We start from the raw sequence: 17662 nt of genomic DNA on the forward strand, positions 1-17662 counted from the left end.
CTGTAATTGTTTGCAGCCCTGGAGTACAGAAATGGGCGGGGGGGGGGCAGTCTGAATGGCAGGGCACGTGTGAAGTTCATACTTCCGCACTTACCTTCACGGGTGCTGCGACCAAGATGCAACCATTCTCTGCTCTTAGATTTAAGTTTTGCACAATCTTCTATTCTGGGAAGGAAACCTGAGGCCTTCCAGATATGATCTCATTGCAGCTTGTACGGTCCTTGACATGCCGGCTGGGGCTGGTGGGAGCTGCAATACCACTCAATGAAAACAGCAACTAGTATTAAAGCCAGCAGACCTGGATACTCTGGGAAAGTCCACGAAAACAGGGTGTCTGTTTTCGGAGCCTTCCTGAAAACCTACAAAGAAAGCATTCGGTGACTCACACCTGCCAAGGAGGTTGATTCTAGAGAGTTAAAAATATCAGTGAGGAGAGTCAGTAAGGAGTAAATATTGCGAAGGCAGCGTCCCGGACAACTGGAGCTCCTGTGCTTGTTATGGGTGCAAAAACCAAGGTCAACAAAAAGTGGATGCTTATCTTGGATCTTGAGGCTCAGTTCAAGTCATATTAATATCATTTCCCATTCTAGGCTGGAGATCTGCAAATCAGCAAAATCCAAGCCCACTGACGTTCTTCTGTCGCAAAGTTTGTTCCATTTTGAGCTTTGCCTTGTTTTTTTCTCAGGAAAATCTGTGCGTATATTCATGTGATTTTTTTTGAATTTGTGCTATAATCCTGCAGATCTTTGAAAGGTATGCATTTTTCTCCATTGATTCAAGAATATGTGCAAAAGCATTTTTCCATAAGTGTGCATTTCAATGCACCTTTTAAAATGCACAAATGCCATCGAATGCTGTTCTTTTGGCTCAGGAATCACACTGCGAGCTCAGAAATTTAGGGACTGCAACTGCAGATGGTGGTGACTGCTTGTGCTTGGATTAGGAGATGCGAATGGGGTAAATCCTGACCAAAACTAAACTAAAATCCATGTCTCATCCATCTTGTTTCTTCACACATCCAATTGCAACTCCTGCGTGTGAGTGCCCTCTTGTGGCCACATCCCATAAAGCACTTGATTGCAAGGGCCTCAGCCAGCAGCTCCCATCAGCCCCAGTCAGTGGTGAGGGCTGATTTGTTGCTGCGCCCTGATCTAGACAGCAATGTAGTTCATCCCCGCTCTGTTGGAAACCCTTAATCGGAGAGATGCATAATTTCTCTTTCTGTTTCGCATGCTGCTAAAGATCCTCACAACTCACACACCGCAAGTGTAAAGGACTAGGATTACACAGCTATAGAACTAGAAGGGGCTCTGGAAGTCATGGAGTCCCAGTGCAGGAATCTCGCAGCAACGGCATCTCTGCTTAAATACTTCCACCCAAGGAAATCCGATTTGGTCCATTGCTGAACAGCTTCTTCCAGCACTACCTAATCATGTTCAGCAGAAATAGCTTCTCTTTTGTTTCCACCTGTTGGTGCTAGCCCTGTTCTCTAGAGCAACAGAAAACAAGTCCTCTCCCTTCAGACATTGACGGCTTCTCTCATGTCTTCTCTTAGTCTTTCTTCTCCAGGCTAACACATCTAGCACCCTAAATCTTTTTCCCATGGGAGTTGGTGTTGAGCTGCTCAGATCTTAGTTCCCTTCTGCTTCATGTGTGCCCAGAAAAAAGCAGCTGAAACTACCTAAAGGATCCTTTTTGGAATGCCAAAAAGTTTGGAGCTTTTTAGGTTAGAACAGGCAATGGCTAAAGGGGGATGCGATAGAACTTTCCTAATATTTCCTAAAGTAAGACTTTCCTAATATTTAAATTTGCAGATTATCAGACTTCAAGCTAGAATGATCTGTCCCTCTTTAGCTGAAAGCTGGATTATTATTATTATTATTACTATTATTATTATTATTACATTTCTATGCCGCCCCTTGCCTAAGCCTCGGGGCGGCTTACAACACAATAAAATACATTGAAATACAATAGAACATAATAAATTACCATTAAATACAAAAATACAAAAAATATACTGAGTTACAAACATAATAATATAAAATTAAAATCATCAGTATAAAATAAGTAAATAAATAATATAGGAGGAGAAAAGAGAAGGAAGAAAAAAGTTGCCCTGGCCAGATCATATATTTTAACAATTAAAATGATGTTTAAATAAAAAGGTCTTTACCTGGCGCCGAAAAACCAGTAACGACGGTGCCAGGCGGACCTCTTTGGAGAGTGAATTCCATAGGTTGGGCGCCACCGCAGAGAAAGCCCTCCTCCGAGTACTTACTCTCCTAATTTCTTTCATGGAGGGTTCCTGGAGAAGGGCCTCTCCCGCAGATCTCAAGGGGTGGTCGGGCATATACGGACGTAAGCGCTCGTTCAGGTAGCCAGGATGAGAAGTGAGAGATGGAGAGGCTGGAGGGGAAGGAGTTGTGAGTAGGATATGGCAGAGAGGGGAGGGAGGGAGAAGGAGGTGAGAAAATGCGGTGGACTGCTTGCTTTCGCCTCTGGCTTGGCCCACGGCTGGCATCAGCCCCACCAGTAGCTGGCAGAAATGCAGCCCTGGTCCAGGGAAATGAGGTTCATCACCGAAAATAAAGATTTCCCAGTCCCACCGCTGTTGTAAAAGTTTTGAAGAAAGCGGATGAGGTTATTTTCTCTCTCCCTGTAGATGATTCAAGAAATCGGCAGCTCCAACTCTCCGCTTCAAGGGATATTAAATCCATAGGCGTAATTCACCAGCACACAGTGTTGTCTGTGACATGAAAAAACCAGCAAGATTAGATGATCCAACTGGGGACAAGAAAACCAGTAGGATTCCCCGATCTGCTTTCGTTTCTGTAAATGAAACACCCCAGGGAAATGTGGCAACCCCACATCGTAGGAAAGGAAGGCTGCCAATACGCTCTCGTAACTTGGAGGCTGTTGGGAAAAGACAGGAAAAGGGGAATAATCACACATGCTTTCGAGGGAGATATTCTGGGGATGAGGCTGTTCTCTTCTTCCATGCTCTGGGGAAGATATAATGGCTGCTTTCCTAGGGCGGCAAATTTTCACGAGCCAGTCATAAAGGCCCCCCCCTTTTTCCCCTTCTATGAGGAATGCAAGGCCTGACTCAGAAACAAGCCACAGCGCAGGGTGTGGCGGCTGCGAGAGTCGCTGCTGGGCTGGAAATTGCTGCTTGAAAGGGGCTGGCCCAGAGTTGTAGCACTGCCGCTGCCTCTTCCGCGTTTCCTTCGGCTCTGTGCAGGCCAGATCAGAAAGCAAAGAAGGAAACGCCAGCAGGCGGGTGGGTATTTCTAATCCTTTTCTTTTTGCCCTGCTCTGATGCTGGGTTTCCCCATGGAGGGCAGTCACCTCTGCAGGGATGTTGTCCCGAGGTGGCCTCAGACACAGTGCATGCTCTGATCTGTTGCTGACATTTCTGTCTCTGCAAAGATCTGTTGCGTACGTTGCATATCTTCCCCTCTGGATTTGTACGCTAATCCATTTAATAACTCGCAAAAAGCCCTCGCTGTGTATCTTGAGGGAGCAATGAGGATGATAAAAAGCGTGAGTGAGATACCTTGCCCGCTAGCCGCCTCCCAGATACTGTGGACTTAGTCTCCAGCTGGTAACTTTTTAACCTGGGTGAGGGGGAGGTCTGGAGGCAGCCCGGGCTGAGTCTGCGTGGACCCAGAGGGACAACTGGTGGACGGGATCTGGGAGCAGGGAAGAGCAAGATGGAGGGTGTGTGGGTGTTGGGGCAAGGACCCCAGGGGAGCAGGGATGGGGTGGCATCGGAGCGCTCTGGCGGTGTGGAGAGGGCAGAGAACGGTCTTGGCTGAGAGGCAGTGCAGTGGTTCCCAGGTGCGTTGTGGATTCCCAGTTCCCAGCCTCAGCCTAGATTTCTTGGGTTTCCCTGCAGGGATCACCTCGATTCTGCCAGACGACATGGCCACCCTCACCCAGGAGCTGGGCACCGCTTTCTTCCAGAGGCAGCAGCTGCCGGCCTCCATGGCCGACACCTTTCTGGAGCACATGTGCCTTCTGGACATTGATTCGGAGCCGATTGCCGCACGCAGCACCGGCATCGTCTGCACCATCGGTAGGCTTGGGAATTCATGGCTGAGGGAGGTTGGTTGCCCCCTTTCTGTTGCCTGTCCTTCATCAGGGAAATAACCTGGGAAGCCTTTGTGATATAAGCTGGTCTCTTGCCAAAGGCAGTTCTAGGGCGTGAGTCTCACTTCTTCCTCTGGAGCCCTGAATCTCCAGGAAGCCAACTTGCCATTCAGGGGCACTTGCTGGAATAAAGGTCCAGACCCCTTCAATCTCTTCTCCTTTGGGTCCTGAATTAGATCACTTTTGGCCCACATCTGCTTCCTCCTCCTGTTGCCCCCCCCCCACCCCATCCCTGAATCTTTCTTCTTTTTTTTCCACCTCAAAACCAGATGTTCTCTCCTGCCCTGTCATAACTCCCTTTTTACAAAATACAGCATCCTTTAAGGACACACACACAGACCAGCTTGATCTCTGGACCTTTCTGCCCCCTTTATGGGAAATTTCAGGAAAGCAGAGCATTGTGTGCTCAGCTTAGAGGGACAGGTCTGTGCGCTTGTTAGGATTCATACCAATGCAGCATCAACAAGGAAACATCCATCTGTGCAATGCTCATTTGTAGGCGGGGGTGCACTTCAAATGTATTCTTTATGGTGGGGATGTCATGAGCAGAGCCGGCTGGAGCCGGGGGCCAGACTAGATGACCCAGGAGATCCCTTCTGACTTGCTCTATTTCTATGTTTATCATCTTAACAGAGATACAGCAGGTCTCCTCAGAGAGCACCCCCTCAGGGCTTGGACTTTTTAAGGCACACAACAGGAAACCCCACAGGGGAGGGTCAGCTTGGCTCTCCACTCTGCCCTGAAGAATTAATGCTCCTTCCTGCTTCCAGGTCCCGCTTCCCGTTCAGTGGAGATGCTGCGCGAGATGATTAAGGCCGGGATGAACATCGCACGCTTGAACTTTTCTCATGGTTCTCACAAGGTATCTGGGGAGCATCTCCTTCCAAAAGGGACACGGGGTCTTCTCTGGGGTCACATGGGAGGACTGAATGTCAAACAATATGAAGAGTTTTGCATTAAAGTCTAGCAGAAATCAGGGATGTCCTTGTGCTAAGATTGAACACCAGCTGAAGCGGTTCAGGGAGCAGTGCTGTGATGTTCTCCCAGCGACCTCAGTGTTGCTCTCAAACAATTGTGGAGCACTCCACAGATGCTAACAATGGGTAACCCATTAGTTCAGTAGAACAAAGAGGGAAAGAGCCAGTGTGGCGTAGTGGTGAAGAGCCTGGGACTGGGACTCAGGCGATCCGGGTTCGAGTCCCCACTTGGCCATGGAGCCAATTGGGTGACTCTGGGCCAGTCACAGCCTCTCAGCCCAACCTACCTCACAGGGTTGTTGTTGTGGGGATAAGATGGAAGCAGAGAGATGATGTCGGCTGCCTTGAGCCCTTTGTAGGAAAAAGGCAGGATATAAATTGGGGAAAAAATGTTAGAATATGTCAGACAGGACTACAGGGGGTGGGTAGTTTAGGGGGAGTGGATGAACTCCTAAAAGCCTTTCTAAGAGAGGGGTCCACAGGAGGGACTGATACCTGGACCAGATTGTTGCTGTTGTTGTTAGTCATGAAGTCGTGTCCGACCCATCATGACCCCATGGACAACATTCCTCCAGGCCTTCCTGTCCTCCACCATCCCCGGGAGTCCACCTAAGCTCACACCAACTGCTTCAGTGACTCCGTCCAGCCACCTCATCCTCTGTCGTCCCCTTCTTCTTTTGCCATCTACTGTTCCCAGCATCAGGCTCTTCTCCAGGGAGTCCTTCCTTCTCATTAGGTGGCCAAAGTATTTGAGCTTCATCTTCAGCATCTGGCCTTCTCAAGAGCAGTCAGGGTTGATCTCCTCTAGGACTGACCGGTTGGATCGCCTTGCAGTCCAAGGGACTCACAAGACCAGATTGGAGTTATCTAGCTGTGCCTGCAGCTGCTTTGTTTTCTTTTCCTGGGTTGTTTAAAATCACTATTTCCTGGGCAGAATCAAATCTCATCTTTCACACCCTGGTTTCTTTTCTCCTCGCTTTCAGTACCACGCAGGATCCATTGTGAATATCCGGGAAGCCACCCAAAGCTTTGCCTCCAACCCTCTCTTCTATCGTCCTGTGGCCATTGCGCTGGACACCAAGGGCCCCGAGATTCGCACCGGCCTGGTCAAGGGGGTAAGATTGAGACAACTTTAGAACTGCCATCGGATCAAAGCAATCTTTATCTAGCACATCATTTTTAACTAGATCTTCCTAGTTTTATGGAGCTTGTGCTCTCCAGTTGTGCTCAGTGTGAGCTGCCATAATAGATGGGAATCATTCCTGGGGTAAGAGCTGTCGCTTAGCAGTAACGCCCCTGCTTGGCATGCCGAAGGTCACCATTTTGATCCCTGGCATCCCAGTTAAGTCTGAGAAAGACCTGCCCCCCCGCCCATCTGCAACCTTGGGGTTATGGGAGTTGTAGTTCCATACATTGGAAAGGCTGGAGCTTTTGTGTACAACTCCAGGACTAATTTTGCAAGGGACAGCTGCTCTCGACACACATACTCATGCGTCCCTTGCCCCCCATCTCCCATCAACCCCAGACAGAGCAGCCAGTGGTCAGTGATGATGGGAGCTATAGTCCCGCGACATCTGGAAAGTGGCTGATCTCCCACTGCTGCTGCAAGGAGTAGGTGCACCTGTCCTGGAGGGCACCGCGCCTGGGGAGGCATCTTCCTAAAGCACGTGAGGAAGCCACGCTGGAGAATGGGAACGGCACGGCATCAGGGTGCTGCTTTTGCATGCACGAGGCTTGGGTTCAAGGCCTGGGACAGACCCCTGGCTGGAGACCCTGGGGATCGTGCTGAAGGATGACCGGACCGGCTCAGCTGAAGCACCTTTTTGTGTAGGCCCTGGTGGTTGGCGCCACGTGTGATTTATAAGCGCTCGGCATTTTTTCTTTTTTAAAAGAAGTGCACCATCCAGTTAAGCAGGGGGCAATCAGAAGGTTTTTGTTTGATTTGCCTCAGCAACTGATAAGCGGCAAGCTTCCCCCTTGTAATGCAACACCCTTCTGTGGCCTGGCTCTGCCTCCTACAGGGTGAGGACAAAGAGGTAGAGCTGGTGAAAGGAGCGCAGCTGATCGTCACCACGGACCCCGCCTTCAAGGAGAGTTGCGACCAGCACAGCATCTGGGTGGATTATGCCAATTTGCCCAAAGTGGTCAAAGTTGGCGGCCGGATCTTCATCGACGACGGCCTCATCTCCCTATTGGTCAAGGAAATCCGTACGTAGCCTCTTTCTTCCCCTGGGAAGGCCCCTTTGCCCACCTGCCCTCCATATGGGGTACCCTCCTCCACCTTGCTTCCTAGTGTGCTGTAGTGGTTGCACTGGGACTCCGAAGAACCGGGTTCTAATCGATGCTCAGCTTGGCTGCCTTGGAGCCAGTTACTGACCTACCTCACAGGGTTGTTGTAAGTATAAAATGAAGAAGACTATGCCAGCTATCTTGAATTCCTTGCAAGAGAAGAAAGAGGATATAAATAGTATAAAGCTGGTGCCCCATGTAGCTCTCACCACCCCGGACAGCACAAAAGGGTTACAAAGCCAATTCCATCTACTGGACATGGGACTTGTTCTTGGAAATGGCAGCTGAAGTTATGAAGGTCTTTCCAGCTCTCTTGGAAGGGCATCTCCTATTTTAGTGTTCCCTCCTTCCTTACTTCTTTGAGTCATCCTTTCTCCTGCCTCATTTTATCAAGAGACTTGCTTTTATTGGGTTTCTATCTGGTCATTTTCTCCTCTTGCAATGAACTCAGGGCAGTATCAAAGGGCTACCAGAACTGTTGTGGACTTTTGACTCCCCGATTTGAATGAGTCAGATGACATCCATGAGTGGAAAAGAGGAGGAGGAGTGGATGTGGGAATACACAGAGCCTCATCTATGTGTGTGTGGGGGGGGGGGGGGGGGGGGGGAGATAATATCTTCAGATGTAATTGATGTAGTCATATGTATTCGCACCTCTTTTTTCTTTCTATGGCTTTATTTGTTATATTCCTTGCAAAGTATCTAAGGCAGTTTGCATCACCCACCTCCTCCTTTCCATTTTATCCTCATAACTCTGTGAGGTAGATTAGGCTGAGAGTCTAAGACTAGCCCAGAGTCACCCAGAGAGTTTCATGGCCCAAGTGGTGGCTAGAACCCAGGTCTCCTGAGCCTCAGTCCTGTACTTGAACCACTACACCCCACTGGTTCTCAAAGTTTGCTTGAAATTTTAAATTAAAATTTTGAAGCCAGAAAAAAAGCACTCAAAATTTATATGGCCCTTTAAGCATCCCCCCCCCCCAAACACCCCTTTTCCCAGCTACAGCTGATGCAATACTTATGAAATGTGCTTCCCAGAGAGGTCCGCCTGGCACCATCATTATTTGTTTTTCGGCGCCAGGCCGAGACCTTTTTATTTAAACAATATTTTAATAACTGTTAATATTATTTATTGGTTTTAATTTCTATAGCCAGGGTGAATCCAGATTTTATATGTATTATTTATATGATTGTTTGTTTATTATGTTGGAAGCTGTCCCGAGGCTTATGTGAATGGGACGGCATACAAAAACTCCAAACAAACAAACAAATGGCTTTCCTCCCAAACCGACAGGTGCCAACAGCTGCGTGGTGGAAGTGGAGAACGGCGGGATGCTATGCAGCCGCAAAGGGGTCAACTTGCCCGGGGCCGAGGTCGACCTGCCGGCGGTGTCCAAGCGGGACATCCAGGACCTGCAGTTTGGAGTGGAGCAGGGTGTCGACATCGTCTTCGCCTCCTTCATCCGCAAGGCCAGCGATGTGGCGGCCATCCGGCAGGTGCTGGGAGAGCGAGGCCGTGCCATCAAGATCATCAGCAAGATTGAAAACCACGAGGGGGTCAAAAGGTAAGGCTTTCTCTGCTTTGCTTTGCTTTGCATGCTCGCCGGACCCCGGCTCTGATCCAGAGGCCTGGATGTGTGGTGTTCAGGCAGGAGGCCCCCAGTTTCTCCCCTCGGATCTTCCTTATCTCCACGGCTGTTACCTAACACTTGGGGAAGCAGCCTCTGTGGATATTCTGCACAGCCCTTAATTCCCATAGACCAGTGGTGGCGAACCTACGGCACGCGCGGGCACACAGAGTCCTCCCTGTCGGCATGTAAGCCAAGCCACCCCAGCAGCCAAGCACCGGATAACAGCGCACACAGGGGCCGTGCGCGTGCTCGGAAAGGAGTAGCGGCGCCAGGCGATGAGGTCACAAGCCGCAACTCATTAGCCTCAACTCGTCCGAGCTTTCGCATGGCCGGTCAGTGCGCTGCCAAGGATAGATGTAGATGTGTAGGTAAAGATATATAGATATATCTATATACAGTATCTATATTTGCTTGGGCATATTTGCTTGGACTGGCTGTGAGTCGTTTTTCCTAAACTAAAACCTCAGTTTTCAGGTTTGATGGCAGTGTTGGCACTTTGCGATAAATAAGTGGGTTTTGGGTTGCAATTTGGGCACTCGGTCTCTAAAATTTTCGCCATCGCTGCTATAGACCATCCTTTCCCAAGCTGATGCTCTCCAGATATTTGGAGTGAGAAACTTAAGTGTCCCCAGTCACCCCTGAATATCTTTTAATCAAGCTGGGGTGCCACCATGTGAGAAGCCCGATCTCTCTGTCTGGGAAACTCTTCGCTTGTAAAGACCTTGAGTTCGGCCCTGGGGCAACCTCTGTCCCTTCTGGGCAGGTTTGACGAGATCCTGGAGGCCAGTGACGGCATCATGGTGGCACGTGGAGACTTGGGCATCGAAATCCCTGCGGAGAAGGTCTTCCTGGCTCAGAAGATGATGATCGGCCGTTGCAACCGTGCCGGGAAACCTGTTATTTGTGCCACCCAGGTGAGCTATGGAGAGCCAGGGAATGCCCACCGACCCCAGACTGCTCAGGCTGCATGTGAAAGGCCCACAAGAAGGGAAAGGGGGCAGCCTAAATTTGATTGCTCCCCATTTTGCACTCGGAAGCTGATCCCCGGATTTTTGTTAACAGGTCAAGAGCTTCTCTCCACAAGGCATTTATTATGTCCTTGTGATTCTTCACTCAGAGACGAGAGTAACAAATAAATAGAGAAATAATTGTTTACGGGTGCTTTGCACAAAGTTGGCATCCTCTGGGGCTTCTCCCATGCTTTGCAACCGTTTCTGTGGGATTTTTTAGGATCTGGAAATGGTGGAATTAACTGAATGAGGAGATTCTGTATCGTTGCAAATCTGCTCTACCACTTTGCCACCTCGTGATCACATCTTGGCACACACAGAAAGGCAGAGGAAAAGCCCCTTGGCAAAGGGACTCCTCTTAATCCCGCAAAGAATAGAAACATAGAAATAGAATCTGGAAGCAGGAGGCTTGGTAGCACGGCCATCTCGGCTAGCATAAAGGAGCCCCCTCTTACTGATTATTCATTGAGAGCAAGGATGCAGAACCCCCTTTGGGGCTTCATTCCAGAGGTGGGTGCGGCTTAAAGCAGGAGAGGAGGGGCCCAAACCCATCTTGTTTTCGCTTAACAGCATTCCACCAACTCACTCCTAAGTGAGTGTACAAGTCTGGTACAAGTCAGTCTTGTACCAGAAGGAGAAAACTTCCTGGGTCTGAAGGGGCCCGGCCTGCGGAAGAGGCGTGGCCCTTTGGGATGCCCCGGTGGGCTACTCTGGGGCCCCAGGCAGCCTTCCGAGGGCTCTGAGAAGTCTGGCGCCTCTGCATCAGAGCCATCAAGGGTCCGCAGAAGAACATCTGCTCTGAGGAGTTTGAAGTCTTGTTCCCGCTTCTGTCCCTGACAGATGCTGGAGAGCATGATCAAGAAGCCCCGTCCCACCAGAGCGGAGAGCAGCGACGTGGCCAACGCAGTGCTGGACGGAGCCGACTGCATCATGCTGTCCGGGGAGACCGCCAAGGGCATCTACCCCGTGGAAGCCGTGCGGATGCAACACGCGGTACGTTTCCGGCGCTGAACTGAAAGCGACCGAATAGAATGACAGGTTGCAGTGGAAACACTGGGCAGGGAAATAACACATCTCTTTGATGATTGTTGGCCATCGTTATTTTTAAAGTGGGAGCCGCAAAAGAATGTTGTCAGGCAGACTGCTCCTGGTTAGGGTGCTCTCCAGCCCGCCATGCCCTCCTCGAGCATACTCCATTCCATCCCGGCTGTCAGCGTTCCATTTCTCTTTCCAGCAAATATTCTCTGCCCCATGGCTGCCCAGCACAACAGCACCCATGTTCCCCAGCAATGGGCATACCTGAACATACTGTCTTATGGAGGCTTATAACAACCAGGACTAGTAACCATGGATAGCCTTCTCCTCTTCCGCGGATGTGTCCACCCCGCTTCTGTAACTTGGTGGCCCTCATTGCATCTTGGGATATAATGCAAAGGATGCTGGGAAGGGCTCTCCTTGAACGACCGAATCTGAGAACCGTGTGTGGGGATGGAAACGGCTAGGCGTGCTTTTTTGCCAGTGACTGATGGAGGTGTCTGCAAATTTGGGACTCTCCTTGGGGCTACGGACAGTCATGGCGAGAACCTGTCCTTCCGCGCTGACCGCCACCCCACCACTGCCCACAGATTGCCCGGGAAGCCGAAGCGGCCATGTTCCACCAGCAACTCTTCCAGGAGCTGCGCCGCCTGACCCCGCTGAGCCAGGACCCCACCGAGGTGACGGCCATCGGCGCCGTGGAGGCCTCGTTCAAATGCTGCGCTGCCGCAATTATCGTCCTTACAACCTCCGGCAGGTAAGGGCCATGGCAAAGAGGTATTGGGGCTGACCAGTCTCTGCACCCAGCAGCTGGCCCGTGATGAAGGTGAAGCTGAGCTACAATTCCCATCATCCCCCTGCCATGGCTCAAGTCGATGCAAGTTCAGTCTAACCTACCTGCAGGGTGTCAGGTTGGGGGAAGACAGCTATAAAGCACCCATCTTACGAACTGGCCCCGTGTACCTTAATCCAGAGGCAGGAAGGAGCAAAAAAGAATTTGGAATCTACTGGAGTCTACTGGATCTGTGGGAATGGTAGTAAATGCACAAGGGTTTCTGGTTCTCATTTTCTGGCAATAACACCAGGAAAATGAGTCTTCCTACCACCCCTGTCATTTATTTATTTAAAGCATTTCAGCAGAATTATATGGCAGATATGAAGGAAAGGAGAGAAAGATTTTTGTGCCGAAGGGCCAAGAGCATCTTGCATTCTGTTCCGGTGCTCAGAACCATTTCTAGTTTCGAATGCCTTTCTTCCAAGTATGTCTCACACAATTAGAAAGTATGTTCTGCTAGCCCTGACGTTTGCCCACCCAGCCCTTACTGGTGAAGACCAGGTGCTGTGACGTTGCTAAGACTGGGATGAGGCCCTTCAGATCACGCTGGACAACAACTCCCATTATCCCTAAGAGCTATCGGCTATGCTGACCAGGCCTGGTGGGTGCTGTAGTGAAGTCTCATTGTGGCCCCTCCATCTCAGCCGCCTCCTACTGGCATTAAGTGTGTGAGACATGAGATGTGGGCGGTGCCGGGTTCAAATTATGCCTTCGCTTGTCCCAGATCACTGAGGTGGAGAACTCTGGTGTGTAAGATGAAGAATCTTGGCTCTAGAGTGCTCATACATCAGTTATCCTTTCCAGACACATTCTGGATCAAACCCACCCCTAGTGCTTCAGTTCCCCAGCAAACACCCCCACGATATCTCTGTGTTTCTCCCCACTCAGGTCCGCACAGCTGCTCTCTCGCTACCGGCCCCGGGCCCTCATCATCGCCGTGACCCGCAGCGAGCAGGTGGCGCAACAGGTTCACCTCTGCCGCGGTGTCTTCCCAGTCCTGTGGCGTGGCGGCAAGCAGGAGGTGTGGGCTGAGGACGTGGACCACCGCGTGCAATTTGGCACCGAGATCGGTGAGGTTTGCAGAGCTCCAGGTGCCACCCAAACCCTGCCCCAGAACTGTTAATGGTCCCCCCAACAGGGCTCTGGTGCCCTTTTTCACTCTCTGACAGGCAGGTATCCCACAGGTGCAGCCTTCCATCACTGCATCTCCTTGCCAGAAGATACCTGCCAAATTACTGCATCTCAAGCAGCAGCTAAAGGCATTTAGAAGCCAGCCAGAAAAATATTGGCCCTAATTCACCCCTTGTTTTAGCCAAGACCAGTCAGCTCCTGAAGGCTGGAGTTTCTAACATGGTGCCCAGGGACCCCAGTGCCCCTGACAGATGCCTCTCCTGGGGCCCCCTAGGTTCCTTTCCCTCCTGATTTTTTTTTAATTTCTTGTGACTTTTTAGGAATAAAAGCTTTATAACCCTCCTTGTTCTGAAAACCTGGAGACTGGCAAAGTAAAGTCCTTTTATCTTGTAGCGTCGGTGTTTGTGTTCAGAGAATAGCTTCACACTGCAGAGCCCAGAATCCAACCTTTCCCTTGTGCTTGGGGTTTGGGGAAAGTTTCGCTTCTTTCCATCCCCCCAGTTTGACTTCTGTGAAGTCACCCAGAGGAGGGCTTTCTCTGTGGTGGCGCCCCATCTGTGGAATGCGCTCCCCAGAGAGGTCCACCTGGTGCTGTCGTTATTTGTTTTTCGGCGCCAGGCCAAGACCTTTTTATTCAAAAAATATTTTAACAATGTTTAATATTTATAGGTTTTAACTGCACAGCCAGGGTGTGTCCGGGTTTTAATCATATTGTATTATATTTATTTCTGTGAGCCGTCCCGAGGCTATAGAGCAAGGGAAAGGCACACAAAAACTTTAAATAAATAAATAAATTTTTCAAGTGGTCACTTGGTCAAATAAATTTTTCAAAGCCAATTTTTCAAGTGGTCAAGACCCCCCCCCCTTTCCTCACTGCAGCAATTTTGCAAGAAATTTCAGATAAGCTCCCTGAGGCAAAAGGAGGGGAACCTCCTGCATTAAGAATTCCCTCAGCACTTACTGGGTTTAGAATGAATATTTGCGAACAGCACCTTCTGAAGCTCCGTTTCCCACTTCCTCCTCCTCCCCCTCCCCTCTCCCGCTTTGTGCCAACGCCACAGGCCGAGTGCGTGGCTTCCTGCGGTCCGGTGATGTGGTCATTGTGGTGACTGGCTGGAGGCCTGGAGCCGGCTACACCAACATCATGAGAGTACAACAGGTTCCGTGAGGACAGCCGAAGACACGCAACCCGTGAAGAGAGGGGGCTGCATCCTGCCCACAATCGCTGCGTTCTGCTTGCCTTTTGTTGTAACGGTTTGCTCCACCCCTGCTGCGTCCTCCACCTGGTTTTTTTTCCCCAAGTGTTTCAACTTTTTTAAAGAGACCTTTGAAAAGCATAATTCAAAGCAGCTGACTGTCCGCAGGGGCATCTCAGAGATAGGTGTGTGTGCCATCCATCCGCTTGAAAAGAGTTCATGCCTAGCAGAGATAGGCAACCAACTTATACTTGGGACTCTGACTCCCATTAGCCCCAGCCAGCATGGCCAGTGGCCAGAAATGATGGGAGTTGCCATCTAAAATACCTGGAAGATGCCAGGTTGCCTTACCATAGTGTAGAAACTAGCATACACCTCTGCACACACACAACCCATGGGAGAGAAATAAGGAAAGAGTACAATTTTGTCATTTAACCATTTTACCAGCTCAAGCAAAATAGTAGTCAAGATTGTGCAAGCTTTCACATTCTTCTCATCTTTCGGTTGACCTAATAAAGATATTTCACACCAGTAGGGATTCTGGAATTATTTTTCCAGGCAGCATGGCTCCCTTTAGCGACTTTTCTCTAAAATAATAGGTGAGATACTTTCTCGCTGCAGGTAGTCCAGTAAAGGGTCCCAGTTCACTGCATGTGGAATGGGAGAGAAACGACTTGGGCCATTCCTTTCATACAGGGCTGGACAACTTGTGGATGATGGGAGCTGCAGCACAAATTGTCCACCCCTTCTTTGGTACGTGCGCCAGAGAGTGTTTGGCCAGGTTCAGACCTTACGGGCCCAGTCAGCGACAACCCAGTTGCCTCGATCCAGTTAGAGGCCCCTCTTTGCAGGTAAGAATTTGCTTCATACCCCTTCAAGCCACAACCAACACCTTGGGCCAGGGAGAACAACACAAGTAAACAACGGACTTTGTTTGGCTTGTTGAGTGTCGACTGTCCCTCACTTTTCATTGGCTTCTCACTATGTCCACCTTCTCCAAACCCCACGTGCCCTTTCCTACAGCTCTGTCATATCCTGCCCCAGGTATCTTGCTTCCTTAACCTTTAAAAAACCCCACACATTAGCTTTCCCATCTTTTTCTGTTTCTGTACACCCTGCTGCTTTCGTAAGGTGACCGGTGCACAATGTTAGCCACAACCCGGAGAGAGAGAGAGAGAAACATTTGGCATTTGTGTTGTATATATATTCATTTCCTACATGTATGTTCTACCTTTTCTTCCTCCTTTCCACATGCCAACCCTGTGAGGTAGGATAGGTTGAGAATCAGTGGCTGCCTCAAAGTCTTCCACTGAGCTTCCTGGCCAAGCGGGAACTGGAACCCAGATCTTCCCCCTCAGTTGACCAGTCTAACATGTATGCCACAAATGCTGTCTCCAAAGTCAAGAAAAAATATTCTGCATTCTGGTTTAGAGGAAAATGCAATGCTGGAAACCAAATCAGAAAACAAGTATGAAATTGGAAACTTCACAGATCTATAATTGGAAACTTCACAGATCTATAAGGTCACAGATCTATAAAAACATGATACTTCATTCAAATTTAGTTTTACCCAGGGCTTTTTTTGTCATAGAACACACCGGAACGGCATTGCGACACCTTTTTTTGACGGATTTTTCCAAGTGATTGTGAATCGCCCTGTTGGGAGTAGCAGATCGGCAGCAAAAATCATTAAAATGGTGCCTGCGGGCTGCTTGTGTGTTGGCGCTGATTGTGAGGGCGCTGCTCAGCTTGGGATGCTGCTCGGCTTGGGATCGGTCATGTGGTCGCGTGCTGAGTGCTTACTGCCGGCGGCGACCATTGTGTAAAAGTATGACCCCAAGATGTGAGTTCTGGCGCTTTTTTTTTTTTAACACAAAAAAAGCACTGGTTTTACCTTTTCCTGCTGTCCATCCAGAATGGAGACCCTCCAGGGTGGCATCTTTTTCAGCCTCCAGGGTAGAGCTGAGCCTTGTTGCTACTTGGGAGGCATGGAAAGACTACTGCATAGTGGTGATTCGTGTGCTAGCAGAGTAGAAAGCTACCTTATCCAAACATCTCAGTATTGTCCATGCTGACCAGTGGTGAGACTCTGGAATTTCTGCTGGCAGCCTTTCTCAGCCTGTAGAGGTCAGAGGAGTGAACGGGACCTTCAGCATGCAAAGCAGGTACTCCCTCTTTGAGCTATTTTCCTTCTCCTAAAGGCAGGGCAAGATTCTAGTCCTCATGGTTGTGGATGGGATTCTGGGGTCCTGTATGCTAGGAGTGTGCTTCCTGAGTTATGAAAATAACAGTGGGCTCCAGGACAGCCATAATTGGGATGCACAGTTGCTCTTTCTGCCTCCATGATTGAGTTCTCCCCACCTCCAAATGTTTCCTCTTTTGGGAGATGCAGTTTCTGACACCCATCCACAACAGGCACACACTCTTGCTCGTGCTTCCCCACTTTCTTCTGATGACTGCAAATCTGTCCCAGATCTGCTATGATACCCTGATCCCATCTAAATCTTCTTTAATCCATCCCAGAAGTGCAGCCATTAATCTGCAACTCGCAAAGGCCTTCCAGCTTTTGGCTGGAGTTGGGCAGCAGCGCAAGGGCTTTGAAGAGGGGGCAGAAGAGGCGGACTATGATCAGAAAAGGGGGCAGTGTTGGACTCAAACTCTTAAGTCACAGGGAAGTGCATGAAAAAATTGAATTTTGCCGGAGTGTCCAACTTTCCTGTTTCCTGGGAAGCTTCTCCTAATAGCAAACTCGGTTGAACGATGGCAGGACTGTAGACCAAATGGGGCCAGAGAGAAACAAGTGCACACAGAATAGGCACCCCAAGGCTTGCAGAAGTACAAGGACATTTTCTAGTTTATTTATTAATTGGGAAATTTATACGCCGTCCATCACTGTCGTCGCTGGACGGCTTACAGAATATTCTAAATTCTAAACAAAATGAATTAGCTATTCCATGAACTGAGCATAAAACTGACATTTTTAAAATAAATAAATCATATACAATTAGAATTGATTGATGTTAAAATACTGATGAAATAAAAAGGACTTGACCTGGCGCCGAAAAGCATATGATGACAGTGCCAGGCGGACCTCTCTAGGGAGCGCATTCCATAGTTGTGGGTGAGCGGTCGAAGCCTTAGGGGATGTAATCCCCCAAAAGTGCCAATGATGCCTCCTGCGAGTCTGTGGGAGAGCGATCTGAAAAATAGGTGGGGTTATCCTGGAAGAGGACCTGGCAGGGAACTTGACAAGGAGGGCTATATGCCACAGTGTTTGGTCGTAGGTCCCAGGTTTCATGAATAACAGCTGTTGGCCATAGTTGCTCAGGTGTGCGCTCTACCTTTCTTCGGTTTCACTGTTAGCTGCAGTCTACAGATATAACGTTATTGCATATTGTCATTAGGCTCC

The 17662-nt window shown here is 49.5% G+C and overlaps 1 protein-coding gene across 3 annotated transcripts; it reads left to right on the forward strand.

Annotated features, from left to right (window-relative positions):
- Positions 1-2425: 2425 nt before the first annotated feature.
- Positions 2426-14784, forward strand: PKLR (pyruvate kinase L/R). 3 transcript variants are annotated; one of them, XM_044448687.1, is made up of 11 exons: positions 2426-2802; positions 3899-4078; positions 4923-5014; positions 6113-6244; positions 7151-7337; positions 8710-8980; positions 9810-9960; positions 10897-11049; positions 11682-11848; positions 12815-12996; positions 14119-14784. In XM_044448687.1, exons 1-11 carry the CDS (start codon positions 2754-2756, stop codon positions 14223-14225), a joined length of 1671 nt encoding a protein of 556 aa, XP_044304622.1. In that variant the 5' UTR covers positions 2426-2753; the 3' UTR covers positions 14226-14784. The 3 variants fall into 3 exon arrangements, with proteins under 3 accessions (XP_044304622.1, XP_044304624.1, XP_044304623.1); XM_044448689.1 differs by having other exon boundaries at positions 2427-3280; XM_044448688.1 differs by lacking the exon at positions 2426-2802 and adding an exon at positions 3693-3720.
- Positions 14785-17662: the final 2878 nt, after the last annotated feature.

Source organism: Varanus komodoensis, unplaced genomic scaffold, assembly GCF_004798865.1.
Source record: "Varanus komodoensis strain SLA01 unplaced genomic scaffold, ASM479886v1 scaffold55, whole genome shotgun sequence".
In the NCBI taxonomy this organism is placed as follows: domain Eukaryota; kingdom Metazoa; phylum Chordata; class Lepidosauria; order Squamata; family Varanidae; genus Varanus; species Varanus komodoensis.